This window comes from Colius striatus, chromosome 18 (assembly GCF_028858725.1).
Source record: "Colius striatus isolate bColStr4 chromosome 18, bColStr4.1.hap1, whole genome shotgun sequence".
NCBI classification, from domain to species: Eukaryota; Metazoa; Chordata; class Aves; order Coliiformes; family Coliidae; genus Colius; species Colius striatus.
The window spans coordinates 7,429,747-7,454,217 of record NC_084776.1 but is presented as its reverse complement, the minus strand read 5'-3'; the positions used below and the strand labels follow the sequence as shown (position 1 = coordinate 7,454,217).

General features: G+C 56.0%; 1 protein-coding gene across 5 annotated transcripts; it reads left to right on the top strand.

The window, feature by feature from the left end:
• Positions 1-1,449: 1,449 nt before the first annotated feature.
• Positions 1,450-20,783, top strand: UNC13D (unc-13 homolog D). Of its 5 annotated transcripts, none has more exons than XM_062011053.1 (32): positions 1,450-1,498; positions 7,312-7,344; positions 7,603-7,710; positions 8,349-8,408; positions 8,662-8,728; positions 8,812-8,989; positions 9,335-9,379; positions 9,761-9,829; positions 10,007-10,076; positions 10,372-10,476; positions 10,722-10,814; positions 11,038-11,141; positions 11,386-11,503; positions 12,075-12,199; positions 12,459-12,549; positions 12,835-12,891; positions 13,200-13,297; positions 13,524-13,575; positions 13,882-14,012; positions 15,117-15,237; positions 15,763-15,906; positions 16,095-16,193; positions 16,676-16,882; positions 17,058-17,126; positions 17,407-17,486; positions 17,599-17,704; positions 17,787-17,858; positions 17,985-18,068; positions 18,327-18,447; positions 18,956-19,079; positions 19,452-19,657; positions 20,212-20,783. In XM_062011053.1, the coding sequence occupies exons 2-32, from the start codon at positions 7,312-7,314 to the stop codon at positions 20,316-20,318; spliced, it is 3,144 nt and encodes a 1,047-aa protein (XP_061867037.1). In that variant the 5' UTR covers positions 1,450-1,498; the 3' UTR covers positions 20,319-20,783. The 5 variants fall into 5 exon arrangements, with proteins under 5 accessions (XP_061867037.1, XP_061867036.1, XP_061867035.1 ...); XM_062011052.1 differs by lacking the exon at positions 1,450-1,498 and adding an exon at positions 4,815-4,897 and having other exon boundaries at positions 8,662-8,713; XM_062011051.1 differs by lacking the exon at positions 1,450-1,498 and adding an exon at positions 4,815-4,897.
• The last annotated feature ends 3,688 nt before the right edge of the window (positions 20,784-24,471 follow it).

Here is a 24,471-nt window from a genome sequence, read left to right as displayed (position 1 = left end):
AGCAAAAGGTATCAGCTTGGGCTCCACGTGTGAGCTCAGTTCAGCAACTGCTGTCTTTCTAAACCTTTCCTTTCTCTTGCTTGCCTGACTCTGACTCCTCCCTGTACTTTGCTCTGTAAGGGCTGGGCTCTGGCTGGGACATGGTTGCTCTCCCCACCCCATGGATCAGCTGCAATAATGTTCTGTGTTTTGGTGTGTGTGTCTGGGACCTGGAGGCAAGTGGGAGGGTTCAGCCCTGCAGCCTCCTTCCATTGCCCAAGCATGTGGCTTTGGGGACTCCTCAGGGGGCTTTGCCACATGTGTGTGGGGACACAGTGGTGGAAAAACTCTTTTAGTGCTGGAGCTGATCAATAGTTCAGTGTGTGCACTCCAGGATAGGCATGAAGGTGCTCAATATGCACCACAGGGCATGGCTGGTACCCAAGTGTCAGCTTAAGTTCTTCCATCTTCCACTCTGATCCTTCCTTGGCTCACACACTGTGGTCCTGCTGCTCTGAACTCAGTGCCTCAAACCAGCAGATGAAATGACCTTGACATTTACATTCCCCTCCTCTCCTGCCCCTGCAGTGGGAGCTGCTGCTGCCTCATCCCTGCAGTGAGGGAGTGATAAATCCCGTGACTGACGCTGGATTCATCTCCCTGGGAGAGGGAGGTGGATGGAATGATTTGCTGCAGACACACAGCACGGGGCAGTGATGGAGAAAACGTTTTAAAGCTGTCACGGGGTGTCCCAAGCCAAGTGAGTGGCATCCAGCTCAGCAGATTGAAGTTTGTGACTTCCCAAAGGACAAAGCAGGCTGCTGCCCAGGGGGGCTGTGCTCTGCCCCTGCCTTGTCAGCCCTGTGCTCTGGGTGCCAGAGAAGCAGGATCAGGGTGAAAATGAAGCTTCAACAACCCCCCTGCCCCATGTGGGTGGCTGTAAGTTCCCTCTGCTCTTCCCAGAACGATGGAGTTTGCCTTGGCATCCTTCTAAGATAACCCACATCCATGTAAGATAACCCAGGTGGGGTGGGGGGTGCTGTGTGTCCCCCCACTTGCCATCCCCAGCTACCATCACTTTTTGTGAGGTGCACTCAAAGTGCTCTGGAGAGCCTGTGGAGGGGAAGATGTGGGCTGAGGGCAGAAATAACTGAAAGACCCCATAGTAGCCAAGGAGGGGAAATGACTGACATCCCTCCTGGGTATGAAATCACTGGTCCCAGAGCACACAGCAGCTGGAGGTCCCCAGGGGGATGCCCTGGTTAGGAAGGGAAGTGGGAGCATCTCTGTTCTCATTTTGAAACCCCCTTCCTCTCCTCGTGCTGTGCTTTCTCTGCATGCCTTGCCAAACCCCAGCAGGAGCAGCCTGCTTCTGCAGAGTCATTGGACCCCGTGTTCAAAAGGAGAAGTGAGGGAGGGACATGTTGAAATCAATTTTTTGACTATTTGCCCATTTCCAGCCGAGAGATTGAGCTGAGGCTGAGGGCAGGCTGCCACTCCAGGATTATCAAGCCAAGAGGTAGGGAGATAAACTGCTTTTAATGCTTGTGGAGGGTTCTTTCACACCAGGTTTTCCTTCAAGGGGAGGATGACACCTCTTAGAGAGTGTGATAATGCTTTTCTTTGGACATCTGGTCTCTGAGCAGCACCTTTAACTCCATGCACAAGTGGGCTGTGGACTTTATACCAGAGGCAGCCTGTAAGCCCACAGGAGGATAACCCTACAGTCTGTAAGAAAAGGGGATTCATTTTGGATGAGCTGCTTTGAAAAGGAATGGAAGGTTCCACTCTGTACTGTCTTCACTCTATACTGTGTTATAGACATGATATGTGTCCCTGGGTAGTTATTTCAGGGGGCAGATGGATGTTGTGGGGAGGGAGGGCTGATTTGGGGAATGCTCACCCATTCCCTTTGGAAAACAAAGTCCTTTTACAGCTCGTGCCTTGGGGTGTCTGGGATGTTTTGCATGGTCCTGCATGTTTGGGGCATGGAGTTGGTTGGGATTGTCTGTACTAACCAGAAATCTGTGCTGATTCTGGAACTGCTGATGGGGCTTTTCTTATTGTTTCCTGGACAAGGAGTAATTTGAGGTGCAAATATGATGAGATATATGATCTCAGTGATTTTTGTCACTGGTATTTTGTAGAGTAGGTGGCTGCTGGGAAAACCCATAGGGGAAAAAGGATATTTGCTATTATTGAAATGGTATCACCAAATAACTCTCCCTTGGAACAGGGAGACACTCAAAACTATGTGAGCCCTGCACAGACACCTTCTATAAGGTCCACACTGGCCTCTGATGGGCTATGTGTGCTGCCTACCCAGCTGGGCTGTGCCTGAGCATTTGCATCCTTGAGCAAAGCAGTGATCAGTTGGGGAACTTTCAGGGAAAGTGCTTTTGAACAGACACCTCCACACTGAAGCTGATTTTTCCCCTCTAAAACCTGCAAAACTCCAGCACAGCTGCCAGCTCCTGGCTAGTGAACCATTGTCTGATTCTTAGCAATATTTATTATTGCAATTCTTCAGCATTACAAGGAGAAGGGAGATGGTTTTGAGGTTTGACTCAACTCTTAGCAGTTGTTCTATCTCTGCTGGTTGTGGCGAGAGGCATTTCTTTCAGCCCTGTTATATTCTGTTTGCAAGAAGCAGCCAAAGGTGTGAGGAGCTTGGGGATGCTCTGTCTGTGTCCTGCCTTCATCTCTGTGGTTGCTCTTTGCTGGGCCAGATTTTGCTTTTGCAATCAATGCTAAAAGCAAAGACGACAGCAGTCATTTCTCAAATGCCATGGTGCACTTTACATCTTCACCTCCCACTGACAGCTTTTTCCCATGGAGGATGGTGCTGATGTCCCAGATCAATAAACAGCATTTGTATGTATGAGAGAGAGGGATGCTCTGCCCTGTCCCACTCCATCAGCAAGAGAGAAGATGCTTTTGAACTTTTTGGCTGAGGTGAAGCAAATGCTAAGCTGATTAAAACCAGGGAGGACTGGCAGGGGTGGGCAAGTACCTCTGAGCATCTCTGCCAGCAAAGGGGATGAGCACCAGGCACAAGGCAATGAGGCAGCTCCTCCACTGAACTGAGGAGTGCAGAGAAAGTGGTGCTGAAGCCCTGTTCCTCAGCTGCCAGTGCCTGGGCACAGTTACAAAAGAGCCCTCCTGACATGGGAGGCAGCAGAAGTGCAACAAGCAGCTTTTTTCAGACCTCAAGGAATGAGGCAGAACGGCTGCTGTGAGAGCAGGGTTTCAGCTTTTTGGTGTCTTGTATCTCTGGGGTTTTACTCTGTGGATTAGCTTGGTGACCCCCTGCCCACTCACCCTGCATGGGCTCTGCAGCCCCTCACACTCCCAGTCCTGCACTGGATAAAGAAAACCTGACCCTCACATCAACCTGCTGCCAACACCAGCAGCTCTTTGTGCAGCTCCTGCTCCCCCAAACTTCAGAGAACCCCTTTTGCTGGTGTAATCTGCTCTTACAGGGTTTCAGGGCAAAGGCAAGTGATGTCTCTCCTAAAGCTGCTAAAACAGTGTAACCTGCTTTAATTAAAGGACTAGATGATTGGAAGGATGAAAGGGACTGGCTGCCTGCTTCTTCTCTGTCCTCTCACCAAGATGCTGCTTCCAGCATCCTCCCAGAGCTCTTTGCAGCCCTGGCTGGAGGCAGTGTGCTGCAGGGTGCTGCTGGACTCATCTCTTCCCAGTGCTTCAAAAGATAGATAAGGGGACAGACTTCCCAGTGCTTTTTCCATGCTTGTGGTTTCCCCTTTGGATTAAGCAGAAATCCTTGACAGGCTACAGGGAACCACTGAACCCAACGTGGAGCCTCTACCCCCTGAGCTGCATCTGAAGCATCTTGTTTACAGCTTCCAGGAGTGTCTGAGGACCAGAAATAGGAAAGCTGGAAAGACAAACACTCCTCTTGATGGAGAGTGGAGTGTTAGCCAAGGTCATGGCCCTGCCTTGCAGTGACATGCAAGTTGTGAGCACAGGCTGAAGTCCTCCCTTGGGCTGTGGCTCTGTTTGCTGAGCAGCAAAGGTCTGGCCATCTCCTGCTCCCTGATGCCCACCCATGCCCCCCTCCTCCCACCTGCTGTCAGCACAGGCCTTGATAGGGATCTCAGAGGGGAGGAGGCTGCTGCTGCTCTGTGATAGGCAACTGCCCACCAGCTGCAATCAGATAAAAGGCTTACAAGAATGAAAGCTGACAGTCAAGCACAAGTTTTTAAGCTTCATTTCCTGCTGCTTTCATGTTTTTCTCAGTGAGCAGCTCTGCTGGGACAGCCTGGTTGGAAACAAGGCCGTGTGCCCTTTCCCAGCGCCGGCCCCGCCACGGGCACTGGCTGCAGCAGTTCTCAGCCCGACCTCATCCCACACCCCCGAGTGCCACAGGGGTTTCCCACCCTGCAGGTTTTCACATGGGGTTTCAAATCCCTTCCATGCCCCTGGGGCTGAAGATGAGCTCTGCTTCTGCAGCCTTCCCATCTGTACCCACAGGCACCCAAACACGCGTCAGAGCCCGGAGCCTGCGGCTCGCCCGCACCCATCCTGCCCATCATCCCGTTTCCCTGCTGGGCTTTGCCTTCTGCCCACTCACTCCCAGTGTCTTGTTCATAATTAAGACCAGGGACTGGATGTGGCTGTTGTTTAGTGCCATGTGGGCCAGGGGCTGCCCGTGGTGGGACGAGGCGCCCCTGTCCGCGTGCTGCTCTGGAAGGAGGCCCCTGTGCATTTCCGCCGCCGAAAATGGCCACGGGGAGATAAGGTCTGTGGTTTCCTCTGAGCATGCGAGTGAGGGTGAGAGGAGGCAGCAGCAGGCAGAGCTGCAGCCTGTCCTCTGCCCCACACAGCCTCCCCAGAGATGGATGCCGCTGGCAAGACACCCGTGGGGACTCTCCCCGTGGGCGAAAGCTCTGAGGTAGGTGGGCTCGACCCCGGGGGGGGGCTGAGAGAGTGTTTGGGGCTGAGGAGTGTGTTTGGAGTGTCTTGGCTCCATCAAAGGGTTGGGGTGGCTGTGCTTCAGGGAGCTCAGGGTGCAGAGCTGGCTGCTGAGGCTGTAAAGAGGAATGAAAGAAAAAGTACCGGGTCTGTGTTCCTGCTGAGAGACTTTGTGGGGGCGAGCAAGGACTGGAGGTGGGGATGTGGGGAGACCATACCTGTGCAAACCTGCACTCAGGGGCTGTGTATGTGGTCAGCTGCAGCTCTGTGCCAGCAATGATGATCCCCTCTTAGCTTGCCTACAGCTTCCCAGTGCCTCCCAGTCCCTCTGGGCTCTCTGCTGCCAGCAGATCTCTCAAAGCCCTACTCTTGGCCAACCCAACCCAACCCAACCCAACCCACTTCCTCTGCAGTGGCTGGGCAGATGGTGTCCCTGCATCTGCCCTCGTGTAGATGGGGCCCCCATCTCTCCCAGCTGCTGGGGGCACTCAGGCATGGTCCTGTGCTGGACTCCCAGGATGATCAGTCCTCGTGGTATCCCCTCTCCAGGGACTTCTCCCTCCACCATCTCCACAGCCAAGCTGGCCTCGCGATGCTGCTGCAGCCACGGGACTGGGGAGGGTGCTGGTGGCTGTGGCCAGGCCTGGATTTAAGCAACGCTCCTGGATTTGAGCTTGGTGTGGGGATTAGCAGCAGTAAACACATCCTGACAGCTCAGCTCAGCTTTAGCTTAACCAGTCCTGTGGACATATGGGCAAGCACAAGGCAGATCCTGATGACAGAGGGCAGCAGCAGGGACCTGCCCCAAAAATCAGCAGCAATTCCTCTCTGTCTCGTGCTGCTCCACTGCAGGACAAAGAACAGATGCTTGTGCCTTGCTGATAAGTAGTGGCAGCAGAGAAATGAAGCCCTTTTTCTGTCCCTTCTGCACTTGCAGCCATGCCATGGGACAGTGCTGAAGGGGATGCTGGAGGATTTGGGATGGGGCCACACCTGCTGTGCCCTGGTGCAGGCAGGACACTGCTGGGAGCAGAGGAAGGTGGATTGTTCCCTGGGCAGGGGCAGGCAGGGCCTCTCCTGAGTGCTACAGCTCCCCTTTCACAGGGGCTGCTGAGGCACTGCAGCTTCCAGCACCGAGCAGCAGTTGAAAGCAGGGACATGGTGGTATGAGGGAGAGAAGCAGCTCAAGGATTAAACTCGCCAGGGGTGGAAGAGTTGAATGTAGTCCAGATGGCCAGGGGATTATGCCAGCCCTAGATCTGCCATAAGCAAATGTTACTGGTCCAGCTCGGGGTTGTTTGGGGTTTTTTCCTAGCAAGGGGCTCCTGAGGTCATTCTGGGGCCTGGGTTGACCCCCAGGTAGGGCTGGTCCATCCGTCCCCACCAGCCCTGGCTGCGCAGGGTGCTGAGGCCATGCTCAGCGTAGGGCCCTCGGCGCAGAAAGGGTCAAACTCATTTCAAAACCATCCATTCTGTTTTCTGGTGTTGCCCCCCTTGCAGTCCTAGCTCCAGGAGCCCTAACACACGGCACAGGGCACCCAGCCCTGTCCCCCTCCCTCTGCCAATGACGCCGGCTCGTGGCAGCAGCAGTGTGGTGGTGGCCAAATCCAGACTGTGGCTAGAGAAACAGATACAGAATGGGCTCAGCCTCAGTGTCAGAGAGGGGATAGGGGCTGGGGCTTGCCAGGGAAAAGGGTATTTTTGGCAGAGGTGGTTTCATCTTTGGTCAGATCCTTGTGGAGCTGTGCTGAGTGGGAGGAAACAGGTGAGACGGGATGATGGGGGCTGAGTGAGCAGCAGGATCCCCCAGACAGCCCCAGGGCTGAGCCTCATGTGGCACTGTTTCAATTTAATTGCCTTTTGGAAAGTAAGTGCTGTTGCTGACCATCCCTCAAGTGGGGATCAGACCTTCAGCTCAACGACAGGCAATGCTCTCTGGCAGCAGCACTCGTTTTTCTCTCTTGCAAGGAGACCTGAGTCACGAATCCTGATGGGTTTTGGTGTTTCCTTGCCCAACCTGCAGCTCCTCACTGTTCTTTGGCTATCTGCCTTCTCCCTTGGCTGGTTTGCTCTCCAGCCCACCCCTGCTGTATTTGGCCAGGCCAATGAGCAGTTCTGTGGAGCAAGAGTGGGTGACTGGCTTTTAAAACCTCCTATGGGTCACCCCAAATTGCTGTTTCCATCTTTGCTGCCCCCTCCTCAATTAATAGGGCTCAGGGGTGAAGTCACAGGTGATGGAAGTGGTCCCTCAGCCATGGGGCATCATGGCATCCCACCCTGGGGGGATATGGATGATGCCACCCTGTCCAGGCTGCCCTGCCCATGTATGGTTTCCTCCTAAAACCACTCTCTACCACAAGATCTGATGAGAAACCCCTCCTCTTCTTTCTCTAGATGGATCTGTCCCACCGCTTCTCCAAGAGAGAGGTATGAGCACAACCCTGCCACGCTCCCTCTGGGTGGCACTGGAGAGGGTGGCAGTGCTGCTGAGTGTTGTGGACATGGCTCAGCTCCTGAAGATGCTCCCTGGGGACAGCCTGTGGTGGCTGGGCAGGGCTGGATGCTGGAGGGAGGTGGCAGGGTCTGGGTAGGGGGTTGGGGTGAGGAACACTAATGATGGGGGATGCAATGGAGCATGTCTGTGGTGGGCTTGGCCCCATGCAAGGTGCTGGTGCTCCCCTGCAGCTGCTCCTGCTCTATGAGGAGGTTCTTTACACCATCCTGCACCGCCTGGGAAAGCCCCAGCACCACCACGTTGCAGACTCTCAGGAGCTCTATGCCTATGTGCAAAAGGTGAGTCCCCATCCCCCTGACAGGACCCCCAGTACCTCTGACATGTCCATCCTCCTGGCTAAAGGGGACAGAGGGGGTTTGTAACGAGCACCTTAAAAGATGTAGCTACAGCATCCAGGTGGAGGGTGGGAAATAGGAGCTCAGGGAGAAATTGGTCTCTTCTACCCAGTAATGAATGACAGGACAAGGGGAAATGGGCTCAACTTGCCCCAGGGGAGGGTGAGATTGGAGCTGAGGCAGAACTGTCTCCCTGAGAGGGGTGTCAGCCCCTGTGCCAGGCTGCCCAGGGAGCTGGGGGAGTGCCCAGCCCTGGAGGGATCCCAAAGCCGTGGAGCTGAGGGCTGTGGGTTAGTGGTGGGCTGAGCAGGGCGAGGGGAGGGCTGGGACTTGATCCTAAAAGTCTTTTCCAACTGAAATGATTCCATGATTCTAAATATTTATCTCAGGCTTGGGATGCTGGGAAGCAGCCTCTCCCTCAAGAGCTTTCAGCTGTGTCCCAGCCCTTCTGCTGGGACCTTTGCTCCTCTCCTCTTCCTTAGAGCTGCAGCTGGCTCCCAGGCAGGGAAGGGAAGCCCCTGGCTGCTCTCCAGCCACTGTTAGCCAGGCAGCATCCATTACCAGTCCTTGTGTCTCCACAGGCTTTCAGCATGGATGAGGAGGAGCACAGCATCATCATGCAGCAGGTCAAGGAACTGGAGGTACACAGGAGATGAGGTTTCCCCAGTATGCTGCAGCCCAGGGAGAGCCCCCACATCAGGGTGGTGTTGGGGGGCTGCAGTGCCTCCTGACCCCCCTGTTTGTGTTCTGAGGTGCAGGATGCCCTGGGCTGTGCTGGAACAGTTGCCCAGGAGCTGTTTGCTGGCCTGAGCAGCAGGCAATGCTCGAGCTCCATCTTTCCTCTCAGGGCTGATGAACTCCCTCACATTAATCATTGTTTTGTCTTTGCTCCAGAGCCCGATTTTCTGCTTGAAAGCAACTGTGAAGGAAGCCAAGGGGATTCTGGGTAAAGATGTCAGTGGTAAGTGGAGAGGGATGGGTGTCCTATGCGAAAAGGGAGAGCTGCTGCTCCCCATGGGGACTTTCATACCTCTGGCCTTGCAGGGCTCAGTGACCCATACTGCCTGCTGGGCATTGAGGCCAGGAGCCAGGAATCAGCCCACTCTGACCACAAGAAGAGGATGAAGGCTGTGGTCAAAGACCTCATCCCTGAAGACCAGATCCATCGCACACAAGTCATAAGCCAGACCCTCAGCCCAGTGTGGGATGAGACATTTATCCTGTAAGCTGCACTCCTTGGCTTTGCTCACTGGGGAGGGTGGGAGGATGTCCAGGGCTTCTGGGGGAGGATGGGAGGTTCAAGACTTGCCCCAAATGGGAGCTGGGGCTTTGCTAGGGTGATGCCTACTGGGGTTTGCCAGGCTTCTGAAGCAGATCCAGGCAGGTGAAAAACTAGAGTGGCAAAAATCCCTCCCTTGGGGCTCTCCCACTGCTCCCCAGTTGTGTGGGGTGGTTTGGGGGCTCCTCTAGGGAGGAGCTGCCTGTCTGTAAGCCTCAGCTCTCCTACCTGCTTGCTGCTGGCCCCTCAGATGCTTCCCAGTAACAGCATCCTCCTGGTGCCTTGCAGGGAGTTTGAAGATGTGGAGACAGCCAGCTTCCACCTGGACATGTGGTGAGAGACAGCACCCCCTGGGCAGCCACCCCAGCCCCTGGCCCTGAGTGGGATCCTGCCTCTTGGGAGGGTCCCTTGGCTGCTCCTTCAACCTGAACTCTTAAAAAACCCCCAGAAACCAGCTGTGGGCCCCTTTCCCTATGCCTTTCTTCTGGAGCAGCACACAGTGCAGGATGTGACCAGTGTGAGCAGAGCCTGTGCTGGCTCTGCCCAGGCAGGGCTGATCCTGAGCCCTGGTTTTATTTATGGAAAGAAGCCAGCTAGTTGGTCAGCTAGTTTTGGGGATGACCTCAGTCCTGACACATTCCCCCTGACCCACACCTTCCTTTCTCTACCATCTGTGCACCTCTGAACCTGAACTCCTGCCGTGGGCTGTCCCAGGGACTCGGACGTGGTGGAGTCGGTGCGGCACAAGCTGGGGGAGCTGACGGACCTCCACGGCCTCAAACGGTTGGTGCTGCTGAGGAAAGGGGGTTTGGAAAAGGCTTATTTGCCTGCTGAGTTTTTCAAATTGCTATTGGAAGGGCAGAGGGAGGGTGGCAGGTCTGTGTTGCCCCCTTTTGCCCTGGCTGTGGCTGGGTCGTGGGTGCAGGACAGCTTTTCACCTCCTTCCTTTGTGCCTTGCAGGATCTTTAAAGATGCCCGCAAAGACAAAGGGCAGGATGATTTCCTGGGGAACGTGGTCCTTCGCCTGAAGGTGAGCAGCTTCTCCTCCAAATGACTCCCCTTAAACCTCACAGGGTCTGGGCAGTATCCAGCCCTGAGCTCACCCAGGATCCCAGCTCAGAGCACAGACTGATGCCACGTCCCTCACAGTGACCGGTGCCACTCCAACACACTCGTGATGATACAGCCTTTGGATTTAATCCAATGCTGGAGTCAGCCAATGCAGCATCTTCCTGTGTCGTTAACACAGTGGGACCTGGTCCCTGAGAGGGATCTTCTCCCTGGGAAGGCTGCCCAGGGCTTCCCCCCTGTCTCTGTGTGTGCAGGATCTGCACTGCTGGAATGACCAGTGGTACCAGCTGGAGCCACGGACAGAGACGTACCCCAACCGGGGACAGTGTCACCTGCAGTTCCTGCTGACTCACAAGAAGGTAGGAGGGGATGGGGAAGGGGGTCCCCTTCCATTGCCCCAGCAGGATGGGGCAGCTGCCTGTCCCCTGGGGTCACAGATCCCTGCCCCAGGACCACAGGTGCCAGCACAAGGATTTGCATGTGCTGGAAACCAGCTCAACCACCTCCCCTGAGCCCTGTGCCAGTGCTGGGGCCTTGCTCCTGGTGGTTATTGCTTCTGTGTGGTTAGTTGTGGTTATTGCTTCTGTGCTTCGTCTCCTTTCAGAGGGCCACCAGGAGCAGCCGGACACAGCCGAGCTACACTGTCCATCGTCACCTCCTGCAGCAGCTGGTGTCCTACGAGATCCTCCAGCACCAGGTACTGAGGAGCAGAAGCAGCTGGGCTGGGGTGAAGGCTTTTGGAGCCCATCACATTGCTGTAGTGTGATGGGGAGGAGGGTGATGATGATGCCTACCCATGCCACTGTTATGGGGCACCTCTTCCTCCTGTGGTCCTGCACACACTCCCCACCCTGGTGCCTGTTCCCCTCCTTGCTCAGCCCATGAGGAGGACACAACATCTTCCTCTTGCACCCTGGCAGGCTGGCAGCATCTCCTGGGATGGGGAGCTGAGCAGACACGCCAGCACTGTGCTCTACCTGCACGCCACGCAGAAGGACCTGTCCGACTTCCACCAGGTCATGGCGTGAGTAACCCCACACCTGGGAAGCAGCAACACAGCAACATCGGGGGATTAAAGACCCCAACACCTTCCCTGGGGCTGCCACTGACCCCACTCTCTTCCATGAGCTCAGTAGGACCCCTTCCCTGAGCAGAACTTGGTCGTGCTCCTGCAATGCCAGCTGTAGCCATGGGTGGAGGATGCTTCTGGTGGTCCCTGGGTATCTCCCAGCCCCTGGGGCTCAGTCCAGCCTCTTCTTCCTCCCCAGGCAGTGGCTGGCATACAGCAAGCTCTACCAGAGCCTGGAGTTCAACAGCAACTGCCTCCTCCACCAGATCACCAGCATCGAGTACCAGTGGGTGCAGGAGCGCCTGAGGCCGGAGCAGGTGAAGGGGGATCTGGCATCATGTGCAGGGGGCAGAGATCAGGGAAACATGCCCTCTGCACCCCAAAGCCTCTTCTCTCAGCTCCCAGTGCCATTTCTCTCCCTGTGTTCCAGGAAGGGCAGGAACATGTCAGGTAGCTGGAGGGCATTTCTGAAGAGAACCAGTCACAGGGACCAGGACAACCATGGGTCAGGGAGCCCCTTTGCCCTGGGGCTTGTTCCCTCTCTCCATAGAGAAGCCTTTACCTTTTGCACCATCTCCTTCCTCCATCACTGCCATCAAGTCAATCACAATGCCCTGAAAATCTTAAACATGACCCAATTCTTACTTTATTTTCCCAAGGTATCCCAGCACCCTGCTGAGACTCCAAAGTTTCTGTGCCTAGCAAGGAGCTTTAAGCACAAAGCTCAGTTCAGCCTCTCCCAGGAGAAGCTGAGGCATCAGGGGGTTCTCCCATCCTTGGAGCAGGGCAGAAAGGAGCAGAAGCCACCAGCTCCCTCTGCTGCTGTGCCATGGTCCTGCTGCTCCTGCTGCTGGGGAGCACAGCATATATTTCCTTCCTTTTCTCCAGAAAGCAGAGCTGGCTGAGTCCTTCCAGTCCCTGCTGACTTATGGGGTCTCTCTCATCCGGAGGTACCGCATCATTTTCCCCCTCTCTGTCCCGAGGTCCCGGGAGAGGCTCCAGTCTCTGCTCCGGTGAGTCCAGCACCCGAGGCAGCTGCTCAGGGGGTTGTATGCCTCAGCCACCATGGCACTCAAGCCTGTGAGCTTGAGGAAAACCCTGTGTGAGCCCTTTTCTACCTCCCTTTCAGACTGCTATGACACTTATCCAGTCCTATCCCTCATGCTGGGCTCCCTGTGGGAGGGGAAGGTCGGTTTGGGCAGTCTCTGGGGGGAGAGGTGGCTCTTTCTGACAGCCTGGTGCTGGGTTTCACTCCAGGCTTTTGCTTTGCAGGGTCCTGGTTCAGATGTGCAAAATGAAAGCTTTCCGTGAGCTGTGCACCCTCAGCCCCCACCTTCCTGAGATGGTGGCCATAGCACTGAAGGTACTGGGGTCAGAGGTCTCATCATCCCCAGCCCTGGGGAGGTGGGACCCTACAGCTCTTGTTCCCTTCCATCCCCTACCCAATGCCCACACCTCAGCAAAGCCACTTGGACCACCATGGGAAGAGGAAAATACCTGCCCCTCTTCAAGCTGGTGGTCCCAGCCTGTGATTCCCACCACGTGGAGATGGGTTCTGAACACAGCAGGGGACGTGGAGAGTGAGGAGGGCTACAGATCTTTGCTCCTCCTGCTTCCCTGCCATCACACCAGGGCTCCTCTCTTGCAGTCAGGCACGACAGAGTGGTTTCACATGGAGAAGCAGCACCTCAAGCCCATGCTGAAGGTCAGTTCCCATCTCTGCCCCTCTGATACTGTAAGAAACTACTTGCTGGGCTCAGGGTGGGAGGCCAGGGCACGTGAGTTTCTACCTTAAAAAATACCATGAGCCATGTTACCTGCAGCTCCTGGGGTGCACTGAAGCTGAAGTGCAATGCTCAGGAGAACAGGAGGTGGTCCCTATCCCAACCATGCAACCCCAGGGCAACTGTGGATGTTACCAACAACTTCTTGGTGCTCCTAATGTGTATCCAATGGTAGATCCCTATCTCAGAATCACTGAGCATCTAAAACAAGCTGCTCTTTCCTTTGCAGAGCATGGAGGAGAATGGCAAAGCCTTGTCCAGACTCCTCCTGGAGGTGATAGGAGATCTCCAGCAGTGCCAGAAAATCTGGAACAAATTCTTCATCAGGTAGGTTTCAGAGCTTGATCTGCCCTTATTCACCTTCCCCGTGGCCAAGAGCAACAGTGCACATTGGTGCCTCCTTCCTTGGCTCTTGGGCTTGAGAGAGAGGATCTGTGGTCCTGTTTCTGCATCTTAGAGCTCACTGTCCTCACCCTTAGGGCCAGGGCATGGCCTGGGAGGGTTTACTGGGCTGGGGCTGGCAGACTCCTGACTCCCTGTTTCTCTCTTGCAGCACCTTGAAGTTGAATCTCTTCTCCATTGCCTACCTGGAGCTGGAAAGCCTGGTGAGCAAGCTTGGCCTGCTCTGCACTTGTGGGACTAAGGTCTAAAGCTAGGCTGAGGTTTTTGGCCACCTTTCAGGTGCCAACTGCTTGTTGCAAGCTTGGAAAGACAGCAAAGCAGGGAAACACTCCACCTTTCCCTGCATGCCCATAAAGTGACTCTTCCCCAGTGAATCTCCTGAAATGCCACCCAAAAGGAAGAGCCCCTGAGCTGACCTTCACCTTGAGGCTTCAGAGAGCTCCTAGCAGACCAAGCCTTCCAGCCAGAGCCTCCTTGACAGCTCTCTCCCTTTCCTTGCTCTCTGCCAGGTTGCAGAGCACGTCCAGGAGCAGCTGCATGAGCTCGACAGCAGCATGTCCAAGCCCACGGCCGAGAGCCTTTTCCAGCTCTACATGAACCTGCAGGAGCTCTATCGGATGAAGGACTTCCTCCCACAGAGGTATCCAGCCCAGGGAAAGGAGAGAGGCTGAAGTGAGGGAACAAGCAATTAATTGAGAGCAACTCTAAATCCTTCCCGTGCCCCTACACCACTAATTGCACACGAGGCAGACCAGGCTGTCAGTGTCTGGTGTTCTGGTCACCACCAGATGGGTTTCAGGCTCGTCTCAGTGGGATTGGTGGGGACCTCAACTTCCAGACAAGGGGGTTCTCTTTAGCAGGGTGCTGTGAGCTGCCTTGGGGCAGTTTCTTGGATGTGAGAGTAGAGTCATAGAATCATTTTGGTTGGAAAAAACCCCTCCCCTCACCCTGCCCAGCCCAGCACTGACCCACGGCCCTCAGCACCTCAGCTCCATGGCTCTGGGATCCCTCCAGGGCTGGGCACTCCCCCAGCTCCCTGGGCAGCCTGGCACAGGGGCTGACACCCCTCTCAGGGAAACAGTTCTGCCTCAGCTCCAATCTCAACCTCCCCTGGGGCATCTTGAGCCCATTTCCTCTTGTCCTGTCATTCATTACTAGGGAGAAGAGATTGAATCCCACCTCACTGCAGCCTCCTGTCAGGGAGCTGCAGAGAGTGCTCCTGTTTCCCCTCAGCCTCCTCTTCTCCAGGCTGAACACCCCCATTCCCTCAGCCTTTCCCCATCTGCTGTTCCCCAGCTCCCATACCTGTCTCCAGCACCTCAGCACCTCAAACACACTCCAGCACCTCAATGTCCTTGTAGTGAGGGGCCCAATACAGTGTTGAACACAAGTTTAACTGAGTACAGGGGGATAATCAGTGCCCTGCTCCTGCTGCCACACCAGTGCTGATACAGCCCAGGATGCCCTTGGCCTTCTTGGCCACCTGGGCACGCTGCTGGCTCATGTTCAGCCACTGTCAACCAACCTCCCCAGGCCTTTCCTCTGCAGGCAGCTTTCCAGCCCCTCTGCCCCAAGCTCGTGCCATTGCCTGGGGCTGTTGTAGCCCAAGTGCAGGACCTGGCACTTGGCCTTGTTAAACCTCATACAACTGGCCTCAGCCCATTGATCCAGCCTGGCCAAGTCCCTGGGTGATGGCCCCGTGCTGTTGCTGTGCAGCTGGGAAAGCTGGTGCCTTCACTCACAGGGATGGACCCCTGGCTCTGAGCAATTTCCACCAGTGGTTCAAGGAAGCTGTGCCACAGTGGCTGCAGAAGACCTACACCATTGCACTGGAGAGGGCACAGAGAGCCATCCAGATGGACCAGGTAAGCTGGGAGAAGCACATCTCCCTCCATCCTTTGGGGACACTCCTCACCTTGTCACCATGGCTGGCTCACAGCATTGAGACCACCACCTAGGTGCCTCTTGCAACCCAGCATCAGGCTGGTTCCTCTCCTAAATGCATAACAAAGCACTTGGTCTCCTGAACCAGTTGATCTCACCCTGGGCCCATATTGCATCTTTCTGCTCTCCGGTAGCCTGAGTGATCTGATGAACCTGCATTTAGGCCATGCATAAGAGAGAAAACTATCATGAGGCTATGGGCTCCTCACCCTCTTTAGTGTGGTCCATCAGTGCTGAGCTGGAGTGTGATGGAGGACAGCCCCATGCAGGGAGCTCAGGCTGCTCCATCCTCATCTCCTCCACACTCCAAAGTGACTGGGTGATGACACTGGGATATATGGAGCTGATGATGGGCTGGAGACCCCCAAAGTGAAGGAGCAACTCTCCTGTCTGGGATGGCTCCTTTCTGTACATCTAAATTGCATTTGCTTTCTCTGCCCTCTCAGCTGATACCCTTTGGGGAGCACAACAAGCACAGCACATCCACCGTTGACCTGTCCACCTGCTATGCCCAGATTGTGAAGACCTGGCAGCAGCTCAACTGGCCAGACCCCGAGGAAGCCTTCATGATCATGGTGAAGCTCGTGGAGGTTGGTACACCAGGCTCTGCTGGCAGCTGCCATGCTCGTGGGCATCAGCAGTTGGAGTTTCCTCTCCTGGTCTTGGAGCTGTGTCTCCATGAAGAGGGCCAGTGTCCCACGCTGATGTGATGAGGTCTCCTGGCCCTGTGCTGGTCCCCATGCTGCTCAGTCCTGGTGGCTTTTTCTTTATCCTGCAGGACATGTGCAGAATTGCCCTGATGTACTGTCGGCTCATCAAGGAGAGGGCTGAGGCTCTGTCGCTGCGTGAGCAGAACGAGGGCGAGGCAGCCAACAGGGTTGGTGTCAGGGCAGGGTCCACTGCTTGTGGAGAGGCAGGATTTGGCTGTGGTTTCTGGGCAAAGAGGGACATGAGCAGCTGGGCACCCAGCCAGCAGCCCAGGTCTGGTTTTCATGGGGATCAATTGGCTCGTGAAAGCCATAATCCTGGAAAATCAGGAGGGGAATGGGATGAGCAGGGGAATGGGGATGAAGATGATCTTAAAGATCTCTTCCAACCAATATGATTCACATAGCTGGGGCTGTGGGTTAGTGGTGAGCTTGGCAGTGTGAGGGGAGGGCATGGACTCCAGGAGCTTTTCCAGTCAAAATGATTCTGTGACTCTGAGAATGATGACGGGGATGGGGCTGGAGACAGGGATGAGGATGAAAATGAGCATGGAGGTGAAGACAGAAGGGTAGTGATGGGACTGGGGATGGAGCTGGCAGGGGATGCACCAGGATATATGGGACCCTCCTAAAGCAGACCCACCTCCCCCAGCTCTGCATCGTGGTGAACAACATCAAGCAGCTGCGGCTGCTGGTGCTGAAGCTGCCGTCACAGCTGGAGTGGGAGCAGCTGGAGCGGCGCACAGGGGCCGCCATCGACCCGCAGCAGATCCAGCACACGCTGCACAACCAGCTCCACAGCACCGTCTCCTGCCTGGACCACGAGGTCCAGGACGTGGTGCAAGCCCTGGCCACCAAGGTGACCACCAGCTACTTGACACCCTTGGCTCTCGCCTGGCCCAAAGCGAGGAGGTTTCATCCAAGGTGTCCTGGAGCCCACCGTGCTCCTGGGGTGGAGACAAGTTGGGCCTGGGCATGGGGAGGCTGGTGCAGAAGGCAAAGCCCGAGTGCCTCTGTGTGTTTCTCCCTGGCAGCTAGAAAAGGGCATTGCCAGGCACATCCAGGAGCTCTCATCTTCCAACAACACCCGGGAGCCTGAGGACGTGAGTACCTGGCCTAGCCCCCTCTGGACCATCTCTTTTGGGTAGCCATGAACAGCCCTTCCCTACTGGGGGAGAGGCAGTGATGGGGCTCACACCTCCATACGCTTCACTTGATGCAGCAGGGCCAGACTGGGCACAGCCTGCCCACATCCCCACTGTGGGAGGAAGCCTCTCCAGCCCTCCCAGCCTCACTGCTCTAGCCAGCAGTGTTCTGCCCCTTGTGCCCTGATAGATGCAGCCCCTCTGTGCCCTCCCCAATGCCCCTCTCCTCTTACTGCAGTCCATCATCCCGCTCATGAAGTTCCTGGAGTCGGAGCTGCAGTATCTCAACGAGCACTTGGTCCAGGAGAACTTCAAAAGGTGACCCAGGGCATTTGGGGCTGGCTGCTGGGGCTTTCCTTCAGCCAAGGACCAAGCCCTTCCCCAGCCCACTTCCCTGGACCCCACTCACAGCCTTCATCCCTCCCCACAGCCTCCTCGCTCTCCTCTGGCATCACACCTTGGCCGTGCTGTCGGCAGCCACGGGCCAGCAGGTCCCCTCGGCCCAGCACTACAGGAAGCTGCACTGTGCCCTGAAGGTACCGTGGTGGGGGCAGGGGAGGGTCCCTGGCAGGGGGCAGCTGGGTGTTTGCAGGCAGCTGACGGCATCCTTCTCTCCAGAGCCTGGAGCTGTGCTTCCACGCCGAGGGCTGTGGGCTGCCGCTGGAGACCCTCCACACCGCAGCCTTCCTGGTAGGGGGTACAGGGGACTGGGGGGGGGAATCCCCAAGGGTTCCCTTTGGGTGCCCTTCAGGGAGGGCATCCCTGGGCTGCTGACTTGTCTCTGTCCTTGGCCATCACCTCTCGTCCTCCCTGCAGTCGCTGGACACCCAGCTGGCCCTCTGCTCCTCCACCAGCCGCAAACTCATCCAGAAATACTTCAGCAACAGGATCCAGCAGCAGGTGAGAGTCAGGATAGTGCCTCCAGCTCCTCCCCACAACCCACCCTTGTACACATGAGGCTCCCCAGCACAGTCCTGGGGCTGTTTGGGCTGGTTTTACCCCAGCAGTAGGCAGGAGGGGGGTTCAATTGCATCCCAGAGGATGCCCATCACACCCTCAATACCCCCAAATGCCTGCTCAGCCTCCACTGGACCCCAGGCACCCTTTCCCATGAGCGTGCTGAAAGGCAGCAGCCTTATTCTTGTGCCCACTGCTCAGCTGGACACCAGCTCGGAGAAGTACGGGGCCGTGACCATCAAAGCTCTGTACCGGCCGTCGGAGCAGAAGCTGCGCGTGGAAGTGCTCAACGCTGCCAACCTCATCCCCCTGGACTCCAACGGTGGGTGTGGGTGGGCTGAGGACCCTCCCTGCCCCAGAGCCCCCTGTCCTCACTCCCCCATACACCCCTGGCAGTGTTTGGAGTAACAAGTCTTCATTTGCTTTTGCACGCGAGGTGGGTTTGGGGGAAGGAGGAGGGTGATGGCACTGGTCCAGGGGGATGTGGCAGGGAGCACAGCCCAGTAGCTTCACTTTGCAGCACAGGCCAGCAGCCAGGGCTGCTGGCTGCCAAATCACATCTCAGGTAGAAAAATGTGCCGGGGTGTGCAGTGTCTCTGGGGCTGGCTGTCGTTTGGAGAGGTCTCCAGGAGAGGTCACTCCTCCTGCAGCCACTCGTGGCTGATCCAGGCGTGGGCAGGACTGGGGATGTTCCCACAGCCTCCTCAGAGCTTGGGCTGGGCTGGAGGATGGTGTTGAGGGTGTTCTGACCCCTCCCAGTCACTCCAGTGTGTCCAGTCACCCCAACTGGGATCCACAGTGTCGGGGGGCTGATGTCTGCACCTTTCCAGGCTCGAGTGACCCGTTTGTCCAGCTCACCCTGGAGCCCCGTCATGAGTTCCCTGAGGTGGTGGCCAGGACCACCCAGTGCAAGAGGAATGAGCTGCACCCCCTCTTTGATGAAGCCTTCGACTTGTACGTAGGGGCTGACACCCACTCCCCACCCTCCATCCCCACGGTCCCCCAGGCTTCTACCAAGTCCTGCTATGGGGCTGCTGCTCAGGGAACTGGGTCCTGTCCTGGGGTTTCACCCTCTGCACCCCACTGGGGATCTACTGTCAGGTCTCTTGGGGATAGAGTGGGGGTAGGGACACCTCAGATACCTGTGTCCTGCAGGCTGGTGCAGGGCAGGGCCAGGCCCTGTGCTTTGAAGGGGTCAGGAGTCACTGCAGAGGGGAGGAGGGGCTGGCTTCCCATGGAGCATCACGCCAGGGAAGCCCGTTTGGTCCCTGGAGGGAAGGTTGAATCTGGAGATGTGATGGTTCCCTGCATCCTGTTCCCTGGCAGCTTGATCCCTGCTGAGAAGTGCCGGCAGGAGGGGGCCTGTCTGCTGCTGACTGTCTTTGACTACGACACGCTGGGGGCCAACGACCTGGAGGGTGAAGCCTTCTTCCCCCTCTGCCAGCTGCCCGGGCTGGATGCTGATGAGGACCAGGCTGACATGGGACGGGTGCCCCAGACCCGCCTCCCCCTCACCCACCCCAAACCCAGCGGTACGAGCTGCCCCAGCTGGGCTGAGCCCTGCTGCAGCTCCCCCTGAGCCCTGCTGCAGCCCCCTGAGCCCTGCTGCAGCTCCCCTTGAGCCCTGCTGCAGGCCCCTGAGCTCTGCTGCAGCTCCCCCTGAGCTCTGCTGCAGCTCCCCTTGAGCCCTGCTGCAGCCCCCTGAGCTCTGCTGCAGCCCCCTGAGCCCTGCTGCAGCCCCCTGAGCTCTGCTGCAGCTCCCCTTGAGCCCTGCTGCAGGCCCCCCGAGCCCTGCTGCAGCTCCCCCTGAGCTCTGCTGCAGCCCCCTGAGCCCTGCTGCAGCTCCCCCTGAGCCCTGCTGCAGCTCCCCCTGAGCCCTGCTGCAGCCCCCTGAGCCCTGCTGCAGCTCCCCCTGAGCCCTGCTGCAGCTCCCCCTGAGCCCTGCTGCAGCCCCCTGAGCCCTGCTGCAGCTCCCCCTGAGCCCTGCTGCAGCCCCCTGAGCCCTGCTGCAGCTCCCCCGGCCCCGTGCTGTGGGGAGGGTGCTGCAGTGAGTGTCTCCCACCATCACTCCCCTTCTGTCTGGCAGGAGATGAAATCCTCCGGCTGCTGGAGTCCAGGAAGGGGGACAAAGAGGCTCAGGCCTTCGTTAAGCTCCGCAAGCAACGAGCCAAGCAGTCCAAGGAGACAGAGTGAGGGAGGTGGAGGAAGAGGGTCCTGCAACAAGAGGCTCTGGCCAGGGGCATCCTGAGTTTCACCGGTGCTGGAACCAAAATCACATTCAGGGATCAGGGGCACAGGGGATCACTGTGCCCCCCCCCCAGCAGCCATCTCACCCTCTCCTTGGGGTAGCAATGCTCCTGGGAGGCTGGGGAGGGCAGGCAGCAGGGCATTTTCTAGCCTGTCCAGACTAGCAACACTACAGGGGGGATGTGACAGTGTGTGGCTGTCTCTGCCCATCCCCATGAGCGTGTCCCTGCCGCAGCCCCTGGCCTGTCCCTGACCCCCCTGGCTGCAGCACTGCAGCAGGACACTGCAAACACATCCCCATTGACTTGGGCTGGGGACAACCCATGGCCAAACCTGCCTTTTTCTTCTTCTTTTCCTTTTTTTCCTCTTGTGGATAAGCCTCTTATTTTAAATTAAAAGCAACAAAGTTGATGTGTGGGCAGAGCTTGTGGAGATGGGAGTGCTGGAGCAATGGCCCTGCATTTGTCATGATGCAATCAGGTATTTGGGGTACAACTGGGGCTGCCTTTGTCAAGGGGGTTCAGCTGAGATGGAGCAGGTGTCTGTGGCAGCTGTGTGAGCTACAGCTCCCTGACAGGAGGCTGTAGTGAGGGGGGGGTCAATGGGCTCAAGTTGCACCAGGGGAGGTTGAGATTGGAGCTGAGGCAGAACTGTTCCCCTGAGAGGGGTGTCAGCCCCTGTGCCAGGCTGCCCAGGGAGCTGGGGGAGTGCCCAGCCCTGGAGGGATCCCAAAGCCGTGGAGTTGAGGTGCTGAGGGTTAGTGGTGGGCTGGGACTCCAGGAGCTTAAAGGGCTTTTCTAACCAAAATGATTCTGTGATTTCAGTGGGAGGAGACAGTAAGGGAGTGATTTGGTCCAGGCTTCCCATTGGAAATGGGATGTGGAGCTGGGATGGGGCTGAGCCCTGCACTGTGCTGGCACTGGGAGGCAGCTCAGGCCCTCAGCCCATGACCAGTAGCTTTGTCCCCCTCTTTGTCCCAGCCTTTGGCTGGCCCCTGCAGCAGCCAAAGCTTTGGTAAGGGCTTGCCCAGGCATCTGGTTGTGTTGTTTTGAGTTACAGGCCATTGCAAAATGTCACCTACCCCCAGATCCAACTCAAAAAGACCAGGAAAGGCAGAGGCAGACAGGGCTGAGCATGCACCAGCTGGTGCTCATCAACCTGCTGATGGAGCCAGCACAGATGGGTTTTGAGCTGTGAAAGAGCCTGATAGGACACACCTAAGGCCCAGGCACGACAGAAGGCTTTAGGATGGGCAGTGCATTGTGGTTTGGTGATGAAAAAAGGGCTCCAGGCAGGTATGTGCAGGTAAGGGCTGTGTGGTGCTGGGTGAGAGGGAGCAGGAGCCATCCCTGCCCAGCCTGGCACCTTGCTGTGCAGTTGGGCAGCCTTTGTGTATATGTGTGGGTGGGGGGGGATATTGGCCTCTTTATTTTCTCCTCCTTTTTAAAACCACATAGCTCTTGGGTGTGTTTGGTGTTTGGGTATTTACCACCCATGGTATTGACCCCAGGGGGCACAGGGAGCTTGCTGGAGCCTGGGCAGCATCACAGCCCCCCTCAGCCAACCCAGCTGCCAAGAGCCCGGGCACTGCCAGCACAGCCCTGGCCTTGTCCCCAGCCTGAGATAGGGTCCCAGGGCCCTCTGGGCAGCTCTGCAGGGTGCTATTAAACCCAAGTTTAACAGCAAACATGCCCCGTGGGGCAGCTGGGTGGTAACTATATGATGAGGCTTTTATTTGGAGCTTGTTTTAGCTGTAACTATTACTACTACTAATCAATCTAGAGCTCCCTCTGCCCCCACCCTGCAAGGAGGCCAGCTGTGTAAGCTGCAGCAGGTCCCTGGGAATTAAAAGCATCAGGCTCCTGGGTGGCTCAGCACCAGCTGCTCTCTCTTTGGGCAGAGCAACCGCTGGGTCAGGTCAGGTCAAACCCTCCATGTGGGGGTGGGAATTAAAAAACTGCTCCTTTGGTAGCCATGGCCAGGCTCAGTGGAACCCACAGCAGGAGGGATTCAGGGCTGCTCACTCAGGAGGGAGCCATTTGCTAGGTAAGATCACTCATTTCAGTTCCCCCCTTGTAGCTCTGCAGAGATTTAAGATTCAGAAGAAGGGTCCTGCTGAGGAGACACTGAGCCAGGCATCGCTTCATCCTGGTGAGAGGAACCACCCCACCAGCACCCTGTAGATTAATGTGGTGGTGGGCCCTGCTGCACACTTCCCTGCAAGGCTGAGCTCTCCAGGGCTGAGCCTGGAGTTTGCTTGTTTTTAGCTGTTATCTTGAAACAATTGTTGTGCTGGAAGTTGCTCAGTGCTGGCAGTGACCCAGGCTGCTCTCACTGTGACACGAGCTCTGTCCCAGTGTGCAGGTGCCATGTGCTGACCTCTGGCTTGAGCCTGGTTGGCACTTTATTACTCAAGGTGTTTTAGGCTCATTTTGCTCAGCTGCAGCCAGTTTTGAGGATCTTTTCCCACCCCAAAAGGAATCACACTTCTTAAAGAGAAGGACTAGTAAGCCATAACCCCATGGATGCAGAAGAGAATAGCTTAAGCATTAAAAAACACACCTGAAGGACACAAAACCAGCTCCTGGTAGATGTAAGTGAGGAGGAAGAAATCCCTTTCCTCCTCCTCATGCTGGTGAAGAAGCCCAACACAGACAGCTTGCTGCAACACCAGAGGGAAGGGAGCAGGCCCCTACATCTACTGATTCCTATTGTGTTATGAATAACCTCACGTGGGTAATTCAGATGATTGTTGTGACTGGACTAAGGGAGAGTGATTGATGCATCTTTGAAGCACTAATTAGACCAAAAATCAAAGGTAAACTCTTGGCTCCAGCTGTAAGGCACATTGTTTTGGGTGCCAATGCATCTGTGTACGAAGGATGTCAATGTTCCTATCCGCCACAGCTGCACAGGGACAGAAGAGCAGGCAGAGCCCACCTCAGCCCAGCTGGCCTGGTTTGGGAGAGAAATTCCTGTCCAGATCAAGGATTTGGGTGATAAAATGCTCTTTGCCCTGTGGTTTTGCCATTTCCCAAGCAGTCTGTCCCATGTCACTGCCCTGCATCCACTCTCCTCTTGCATTGCCCCTCGAGCTTAAAGGTGAAGGGTCACCCCTTGAGCAAGGGGCTTGATCCCACAGGGAACTCAGGAAGAAATTATTCTTGGTTGTGGGAAAGGGAGAATACAAAAGTGGCCACAGAGCTGCGTTGGATCTGGTATTTCATGGGTTCCAGTGAACAGCCTTCAGCTGGTTGAGCCACAGGGCAGGGCTGCACGTGCACCGTGGACACACACACTCCCCACACCACCCCCATCCCCATTTTGCTTTATTAGATATTTCCTTTTTTTTTCTTAGCAAAAAAATAAAAATTTATTGTCCTCTAAAAAAAAAACCCAAAACAACAAAACCCAAACAAAAACCCAAACCACCAAACCCAGCAACTCCATCCTGCCCTTGGAAACTGTGACACAGGTCGAGGTCTTTTCCAGCCCCACATGCACATTCACTCTGCCAAGAAAAAGAGTCTAAACCAGGTTTCTGACAGCCAAAACACATATTTACAGAGTACAGAGGACGACAGCTGCAATCACAGTTCTATACATGGAATCATCAACAACACAGTTTTACACACCACCAATCACCGTTCTGCCAACTTCTACACGGACTAGGGGCACTCCTGCCCTGGGCCCTTCCTCCCCCTAGGCACAGTGGGGAAGAGCCTGGGCAAGAACTGCCACCAGAAATACTGCAGTGTGTATTATTATTATTAATTATTATTCTTTGTTTTTAAGTGTATACTTGTATTTATTTTGTTTGAACATTGGAAGCCACGGAGCAGGGGGAAGCCCCAGGAATGTCTCCGCTGCAGTCACGAGCTTGCAGGAATACTTCAACCTTGCAAACACTAGGTTTTTACATCAGTAACATCTATTTTGCTGTTGGCCATCACTCCAAGGATTATTATAATTCTGGAGGAAAACACTGGTAAATATTCTTCCTTCTCAGATGAGGGAAAAGGAGAAAGAGAGAAGGGTTGGAGGCTGATGGAACAGCAATGAATAAGTGAGTCCGTTCATGGTTACAGGTTCCTCACAG